This window comes from Phragmites australis, chromosome 3, assembly GCF_958298935.1.
Source record: "Phragmites australis chromosome 3, lpPhrAust1.1, whole genome shotgun sequence".
Lineage (NCBI taxonomy): Eukaryota > Viridiplantae > Streptophyta > Magnoliopsida > Poales > Poaceae > Phragmites > Phragmites australis.
This window is the reverse complement of record NC_084923.1, coordinates 12268035-12277084: the sequence shown is the minus strand read 5'-3', so window position 1 is coordinate 12277084 and position 9050 is coordinate 12268035. Positions and strand designations below refer to the sequence as shown.

At 48.2% G+C, this 9050-nt stretch overlaps 1 protein-coding gene across 1 annotated transcript; it reads right to left on the bottom strand.

The window, feature by feature from the left end:
• Positions 1–4480: 4480 nt before the first annotated feature.
• LOC133912182 (uncharacterized) lies at positions 4481–7526 on the bottom strand. Its single transcript, XM_062354791.1, has 3 exons — positions 7112–7526; positions 5163–7001; positions 4481–5075 (listed from the first exon to the last, which is right to left on the bottom strand). Exon 2 carries the CDS (start codon positions 6781–6783, stop codon positions 5176–5178), a length of 1608 nt encoding a protein of 535 aa, XP_062210775.1. The 5' UTR covers positions 6784–7001; positions 7112–7526; the 3' UTR covers positions 4481–5075; positions 5163–5175.
• Positions 7527–9050: the final 1524 nt, after the last annotated feature.

Sequence of the window (9050 nt, the reverse complement as noted above, 5' to 3'; positions counted from 1 at the left end):
ACTGTGGATTCGTGCACAAGAACTCGAGCAGCAAAAAATAGCGGTACTAGATGATAATGATGCTCGTCCTAAACCCCCACCTTATAAATTAGGGAATGGGTCATTACCTCCTCATGATGCGTGCGCGCGTCATGTTTCCTCTCCCCAAATTCATGGGGAAGCGGAACCATTCTCCATGATGCTCCTATACCAAGGTGTCACACATCCTATTACCGACCATACAAACGTGGCTACATCACCCACCGCAGGCTACATTTAATATTCTCTCCCACAAGTAACGTTACGTATTCAGTTTGCACCCTTGATTGGCACTTCCAAGTTCATCATCATTGAACGGCTGATGGCATGTAACCGTGGACCAAGGATCGCTAGAGACCCTGCTCCGGATACCACAGGGATGGCCGCACCACTAGACATCCTTATGAGGTGCTGCTGTTGGGGAATCGCCATTAAGAACCCCCGACGTCCCTTGACCTCGGCGGTCCGGGCCCAAAGGCCACCGGGCTTTGGCCCCCCTTCGAGGTCCAAGGCTCCAAGACGATCCCAGAGGCTATGCCTCTGGCCCCCTAGAGCCTTCAATCCTTCAGAAAGATCAACCAAGAGGGGGGCCGCAGGCCCTCCCCTACGTACAATGAGGTGATAGATATTTAATGCTGGTGCAAGTGGTGGCTGTGTGGCTCGTGCGTTGCGGCGCCGGAATGGACGACCCGTCGCTAGAATAACTGTCTTACCAGCCGTGAGGATAATTTACTGGGCTAGCCCACTCTTATACAGTATATATATATATATATATATATATATATATATATATATATATATATATATATATATATGTATTTATATATAACTAGCTATAGAATATCTTATTCTATGGCCGGACTCAACTCACACATCCGACCCAACCCGAATGACTCGACCCAACCCATTTGCTCAAATTGTGAGTTTTTTTTCCTATTTTGATCTTCAGTGGGTCCGCATCATGGACAATGGCGCGGATATTGTAGCGCGAACACGGCCAACACCCGCGCCATTGTCCATGGCGCGGACTCCATGGGGTCCGCGCCATGGACAATGGCGCGGATATTGTAGCGCGAACACTGCCAACACCAGCGCCATTGTCCATGGCGCGGACCCCTCGCTTCACCTCCAGTACCGAGCGTTTGGGGTCCGCGCCATGGACAATGGCGCGGATATTGTAGCGCGAACACGGACAACACCCGCGCCATTGTCCATGGCGCGGACCCCTGGCATCACCTCCAGTACCGAGCCCGGGGCGCGCCATTCCTGGGTCCGCGCCATGGACAATGGCGCGGAACGCCTCACGTACCCTGGCTACAGAATAACCTATACTATAGCTAGCTACATATTATACTTGTCCTATATATATGTATATATATATATATATGTATATATATATATATATATGTCTATCTCTTATGGGCACATTTGAACTTTTTACACTCTAAATATCAGTATAAATACAGACATTTAGCCATCAAACCAAAGGTGGAGAAAAAGATTGCTCAAATAACTTGGTGTTCCTTATTTCTTCACCTCTCTTTCAAGCTTGAGCCATTCTTATGACTTGACTCTTACCGTATTTTATTATGAAAGATAGTTTCTTTTACCAATACAAGCCATCAACGTACGTGCTCCTTCTAGTGCAACATTTGTCGAACATTCATTTATGATATTTACCTCATCCCAAACAGGAGCAATCCTTGCTACGACCAGATAAGAGAAGTTGGGATGTTGTCTACTGAACTACAAATATGGTCATCCTAATTATCTACTACTCTTTTCGCACTTTGTTGTTCCAAAATTCGGCCCATGGACTTGTAGAGAAAAGGCCCCTGGTTTAGTATTATTGGGCTTCTTAGTAATAAGGAAGTAATGTTGAGGCGAGGAAATTATATAGGATTTTTTATAGAAAGATTTACGTAAAACTCTAATCTAACAGTTGGTGTGTAATAGAAAGAAAGAAAAGAACATGCATCATAGTAGGGGAAAGATCTTTAAGGTAAGTAGCACTAGGCCACTAGCAGCGTTGTTGATCTGCAGTGCTCTGCACGGCGTGTCCATAGTATTGGTTGATCGGCTCGGGCGTGTCGTTTTCGGCCATTATGCGGTGCTGCATTTCCCCGCAGACCTCCCTCGAAACTTCCGCGCCAACGGGTTCAGAGCTCCAACCATCACGAAACAGGATGCATAACTGGAGACCGTCGATGTCAAAACGAAAATGGCCGACGGATCTTGTTAATGGGATGCAGACACTGGCCCAGACCGTACTCCATTTCTTTTCAGAGACACCAGATAGCATTTCCAGGGAAAGCTTGGGAACGATGCGCTGGTAAATAAATTCACAGGAGAAATCGCACTCTCCTCTTTCGTCGCAAAAGGGTGTAATACATAATCGATTGCCACAATCGTAAACCTTAGCAGTCATGCGACAAATCCGACTTGCCAGACTCCAAAACGTCGGCCAAGTGGAATTCTAAGAGCAAAATAAATGTTGCAAAAGAGAAGAGAGATGCGCTTGACGTGGAAACGATTAAAACTGCGATCGGTCTGCAGGTCAAAAGTCTTTCAGGAAGATTTGAGGTGAACGGCCATTTCTCTCTTTTCGGGGTGAAGATAAGAGACCATTTTCCGAAGCAATTATAAGGAGCTCCCGTAACTAAAAGGCTGTTTGGTTTGAGAAATGAGTTGGCGATGGATTATCCGATTCTAGCACCGAACCTAACTCGTTTGTTTGGTTTGAGTAGTAGGATAAATTGATCTACCACCACCTCATACCTCATAACTTAATTAGTGTAAACCTAGGATGAACCCATCATGGATCATTCCATTTAGGATGGTTTAGATCCTTGCAACCAAAGACCCTATAAAGGTTATAATAGATTCCATGTAGATACCGTACAAAAAGGAGCACTCGTATATACCTTTTTTTAGATAAAGGAAAAATCAGTTCCTAAATGTACCCACACTACACTAAAGAACGCGTCAGCAAAATATTTTATCTTGGGAGTTTGGAGGACCATACATCAGCACGCAAACGTGACCTATAACATGGGCCAAAGGCCATTGACGAAAGTGACTGGAACTAAATTCTAACGCAAAGGATATTAGGTAAAGTCATCGAACAATCTCTTGTAACATTCAGTGGAAGCAGATGCAGCTATATGTCTAATGCAGCAAAACCATGCAAGCACTAAGCTCGGTGACCACATCAGACCAGCATTCTTTTTTGCACGCCAGCAGGGACAAAATATTCCATGGATCACTCTTGTACAGGTAGATGAAACCTCATGTCCTAATCTCCTAAACATTAATCGACTAATCAACCAAAGCACTCTTTTCGTCAGAATCCAGTCACGGTTCCAAAGTCCAAACACGAGGAAGACCAGAGCAAACGGGATGCTTATCCGCAACAAAGGTCGCAGCCAAAAAGGTTGATTATCATAAGTGACAACCGGTGCCAATAAGCACTCCGCTTTCTGAAAAGTCCCAAGACCCAGCTTATCAAAATCCTAACCCCTGCTACCGACCCCAATGCTCCAAGTTGCCCTTCTTTTCAGGGACCAGCCATAGCTGCATCCATCTCTTTTTTTCTTCTCCCTCAGCCTCAGGTGCCCTTTGGGGTGTGCGAGAGGCCACTTATCGAAACGAGGAGATGCAGATAAGGGTCGCATGTTACGAAGAGACGGCGCCAAGGTGCCACTTCGCAATCGTTATCGAGGCCCCCCTCTCCTGTACGAGTCAACAAGGATCTGATTACCAATTGAATTATCCTACAGAAACGAAGTTGGAGTATCAATTATCATTTTTTTAATTATTATTAGGCGGACATGAACGAGATCCAAATCTCTCCGCAGAGAAGCGAACAGCGACGTGTTTTCTTCAGCCATACATCTCGTACGTCCAAAGTACAGCTATGTCCTGGTGCATGCATCAGCAGCAGCGACTCTTAAGGGGAAAAGAAATTGCTTAGAGCGGAGAGGACAACGCCGGGCTGGTTGCGCCCGTCCCGTCCGTGAGATGGATCGATCAATCATGAAACGGCTGGAATGCAAGGAAAACAACACGCCAACTTGGAGAGAGCATGAAAACGATGTGGTCTGGGTGATAAGATGAGGCGGAGCTAGGGTGTCCAATTGGCAGGTTTGGCTGGCCAAGCATCAGGGGTGAAATATCCAAACATTTTGTCACTTTCAGGGAAACATTAGAAACCATTGTGTCCGCATTCACTGTGTTGTCTCAATGACATTGCAAAAAAAGTTAAACAATGCTGTTGCGTAAACATAAGGCGCTGGAATAAGCAAATCCACTGGAAGGAGCAAAGGTAGCCCCTGTACACCAGCAAAATCTTTAGAACGAATTTTCAAATTTTCAAGAGGTTGTGTACTGGATGATACCGACTGGATCATGTGCAGAAGCATATGGAGCATAAATGCGCTGAATGGTAATAGTATAGAACAGATTACTGATAGACAGTGATCACTTCTATATTGATAACAGATAAGATGCATTTTCTAATATATTACATTGTCTTCCAGAAATTCCTGGAAAAGGTTCACAAAGGCTACAAAACAACTAACTCCCATGAAAACATCGACAAATCCTAAAGACACTGACATGTACTCCTTTCCTAGTTTCCATCTATTTGAGATAAATTTTCCAAGGATGTCCACAAGCAATCATTCACCATCTATGGAAAATTACTATAAATGACTATACAGTTATCAGGAGCCATTACTATAAATTACTATAAATTGCTCGCGTGGGTGATGCACAGATAGAAGCACACCAAGCAGACAACCAATCTTTTGACACAACGAAAATCCCAACTAAAACAAAAGATAATACATAAGGTATCCCATAGCAAACATATCGAAACCAAGAACTAACGCAGATATGTTCCTTGTGACCTGTAGTGTATTCCTAAAATGTTCCAATTGCTGCAATTGCCAACTACCGGGATGCTTCAATCAATTAGCAAAAATGAGCTGCATCTGTTGTTGTACAGTAGCTTAATGGTAACAATAGGGAACCTCTGCACCACGTCTCCTCGCAAGCTAGAGGGTTAGCAGACAGTAAAACATCAGTCAAGAGCAGCTAACAAGAATCGACTACTAACGACCACAAGAACATTCATCACACACCTTGAACATGTTTTCATTGGCACCATGCCGAGGGTGGCCTCATGGACACATGCACTTCATGTTCTTCAGGACCAACGCGGAATTTAGGGACAATAATCTCTAGGCCTGTTCCTGTTTCATCACGGTATGCTTCAAAGGTAGCATCTTCAGGGATCCGGGTAGGCAGTGGAATTTCCCGGACAAACTCTCCAGGTGGGCAATGCTCAGGTGCAGGATCCACCAACTTAAACGTCCGATCATGTCTTCTCAGGAATGGCATCCGACCAACACTAGTGCATGATACCTTAACGATCCCATTTGTAAGAGTATTCTTCCATGAAACCTTCACCCTTTGTATATCAGCAAAGGGCAGGCTAATGATGATCAAGTAGCTCTTGCTATCCTCATATATTGTTTTTGCAGCAGTTACTGGCCCAGAAGCATGACGCATCACACCAGAGAAATCATTCATCCATGATGGCTCAAAAGTGTGGCTCACATCCATGTCCTGGACCTTGTCTGAATTTGAATTGCTACAATCCTCTTCCATTGCAGCAGGTGAGGAATCTTTCCTGCGCTTGTTGCAAATGGCTGAGATGTCCATACCATCTCCAGAACCATGATTGGATGGCTGTGTCGAGAGGTTAAGGCCAGTACCATTCAGCAACTTCTTATGGTGCCCGTGTGAGCTGCTCTTTGCCAGAGCAGCACTTGCTGGCCTCTCGAGCTCGAAGTCTGTGCTAGGCAAATTCCTCCATGACTCAAAGTCACTTGCCTCGGTTGGGATCGAGAAATTAGCATCCCTCCCAGTGAGCTCCATCCACCTCTTCAAATCAGCATCTGGTACACCTGCAAAGTTTGGTGCCCTCACGATCTCAATCCCATGCAGGCACTGCGGATTTGAGAGCCCCCGGTAGTGCTTGCGCTGCATCCTGTGCGAGCGCACAAACCCTTTCTCTGCGCTGAAAGGGAACTGTGGTTCCCCAAGGCGTGAGTGCCCATTCATGAAGCTCCTCAGCTGCATCTTCCCCAGGGCATTCTCCGTCCGCTCCTTAAACGCCCACATGTACATGTTCTCCATGTCGTGCTGCACCAGGAAAGCGTCCAGTGTGGCACTAGTACCATTCCCACCGGTGGCAGCTGCCTTTGCCTTGCCACCCTTGTCGGTTGACACGACCGGCTTGAAGTAGTGGGTGAAGAAGAACCAGGCGCCCCAGATGCCATCGTTCCGCTTGACGCACTTGCGCGCAGCGCTGGAACTGGAGCCTCTGGTGTGCGACACGGCGACCATGGTAGTCGGGGCAGCTGCCGGGGCCGAGGCAGCACCGGCAGCAGAGGGCGAACCCGAATCGTAGTGTTGCGGGCCGCCGAGGCCGACATCAAGCATCTCGACGTTGGAGTCGTGCGGCGCGGTGGGCTGCAGCGCCGGAGGGGGCGGAGAGGGGTCGGCGGCAAGGGGGAGATTGATGTCAGGGGGGGCGGCTGCCGCCGCATGTAGGCAGCGACGGAAGGGCCCTGGCGGCAGGAGGAAGAGGTCGAACTCGTCGTGGGAGACGGTGTCCATGGAGAGGAAGGTGGAGGGGCCCTGGTGTGGATGGTGGGCGGTGTCCATGGAGAGCGCGGTGAGCAGCGACTCGCCCATGGCGGCGGCCGTCGTCCCCCTGGCGCTGTTCTCCTCGCCCGCCGGCTGAGCCCCTTCCGTCGCTGCTATGACCACCTCGTCGGCGCTTCCGCCTCCACCGCCTCCTCACCGCGCGCTCCACTCCTCCGAATCTCTCCACGAGCATCAGTTAGAGACCAGGCTTTACACTTCCCTCGCGTCCATCCGCCGGCCGAGAGGAAAAAGGGAGTCTTCTTTACCTTCAAATCAAGCAAAAAAAATAAAATCAATGTCCCATCCAAGACCCAAATCTACGAATCCCCAATCCACAAAATCAAAGATCCAATCCAACCGAAAGAGAACCACGCACCTGTCCAAGAAATCCGGAGCTCTCAAATGCAAGAACCGCCTCCACCCATCCAAACGAACTAACAACAACGAATCAAATATCCCTTCTTCCCCCTTCTTAATTCGTCACAGTCGAATCAAACGAAACGAAACCAAATCAAATCGGCGAGGGCTCGTCCTGTCGATGAGCACAGCGGGTGAGGGAGGTGGGAAGGGGGAAGACAGTAACGGAGGCGGGGGTGTTAAAGGCGGGCAGGCGCCGGTGGGGCGCGGCCGGGGAGATGAGCCGCGGCCTCCCCCAGAAGGAGCCTGAACGCGGGGTGGGGTGGGGGCGCGTTACTTGACGGTGACGGCTGGTTCAGCTCGCATCGTCGAGGCAGTGGCACGCTGGTAATTCGCATCGGGAAAGCAAAGCGGTGGTGGCGTGGGTGGATGGGCTCTCCCGCTCTCGCTCTCGCTCTCGCCCCTGGCCCCCTCTCGATCAGTCGATCTCCTTGTTCTTGCTTTCTTTTTTCTGTGTGCCACACATCTTGCTTCCGTGTCTCTTGGTTTTTTTTTTGTTCCTCTGGTCTTGGGATAAAATACTGCAAACACCGCAGACGTTGCATGGGTGGTAGCGAGGGATTATTTAATGGGGCAAATTACATCGGCGTCCTCGAGGATGGTCTGTATTGCAGTTGGATTTGCAGTGTGGAATGTGGAGTAAAAATAGCATATTTGGTTTGAGTCTAATTTTGTCACGCTTAAATTTAGTTACATTATAGATTTTTAAATAATTGCAGTCTGATCACATATGACTAAAAAATATTTCTCTTTTTTTCTATATCTTCGGGGAATAAATAGATGTTTTATCACTTAAAATATTAGCTTATTTAATTATAATATCACTCATATAGTGAAATATAGAACGTTTGAATTAGTAATTTTGAGCTAGAGTAACAAATAAGTGAAATCAGCTATGCATGATAAAAAATCAATTTCTTGGGGGGGGGGGGGGGGGGGGAATGTGATTCCGGCGAGCCGACTGGCCGGTCGCTGGCGTGAACACGGGAGCAAAGGAGGGCTCCTTCCCCGCGCCGCGACACGGGGTTTTTTAATGGCGAGATATGATCTCGGAGAATCCCAATCTGGGGAGGCGCTTCTCTCCAAGTCCACGGCTCCGGAGGGCTTATCTGAGCTGAGAGGACGGCTGGCTACGTAACGGCGCCTCACTAGCTAGGCATGTCCTCATGCGTCATGCGTGCGTCGGCGGGTGCAGGTTGACATCAGAGAGCTCCGAGTTGGCCATTGCCCTGCGGGCCAAGCCTAACCGGCGACCGGGCGAGTCGTCGTGATTCTCGTGGAGGGAGACAGCTCTGCCTCGACGTACGGTTGATCAGGGAGCGAGCGGTCGTGGCGAGGGTTGGACGGGTAGGATCGCCCTTGTTGAGTTGAAACCTGGAAAGGAGGCATTGCTTCCAAAATTTCCAATCAAGATTGACCATGTCGACGTCTCGTGCCACGCCAGTTTTCACTAGATGGTGCTCAAGACCCTCGATGCGATGACCAACGGTGGTAGCTCTCCTGTCGTGGCACGTCGTTTTCGAATACGAATCGTAGTACCACGGGCAATGGGCACGTTTGACCTGGCAAAATGATAGATGGATCATCATTGCAAGACGATTGATCGAGCAGAGCCAGTGAAATGCAAGATGAGACGGGCAGGACCGCTCACTGGGCGCATTTTTAATCCCATTCTGTCAAGGGCGTGGCTTGACTGTAGACTTTTCCGTTTCTTTTTCTCAAGGCAGCGTAGACCTTTCTTTCGTTGAGGACAAAGATGTAATCTTGTCATGTTAACACAAATCCATGTAATTCACCTTAGGAAAACTCTCGTTTCGCTTTCACAGTAATAGTTTTTTAAGAAGAAAAACTTTCGTTTCGCTTCCACAGCAATAGAGTGCTTTTTTTGGAAGGAACCT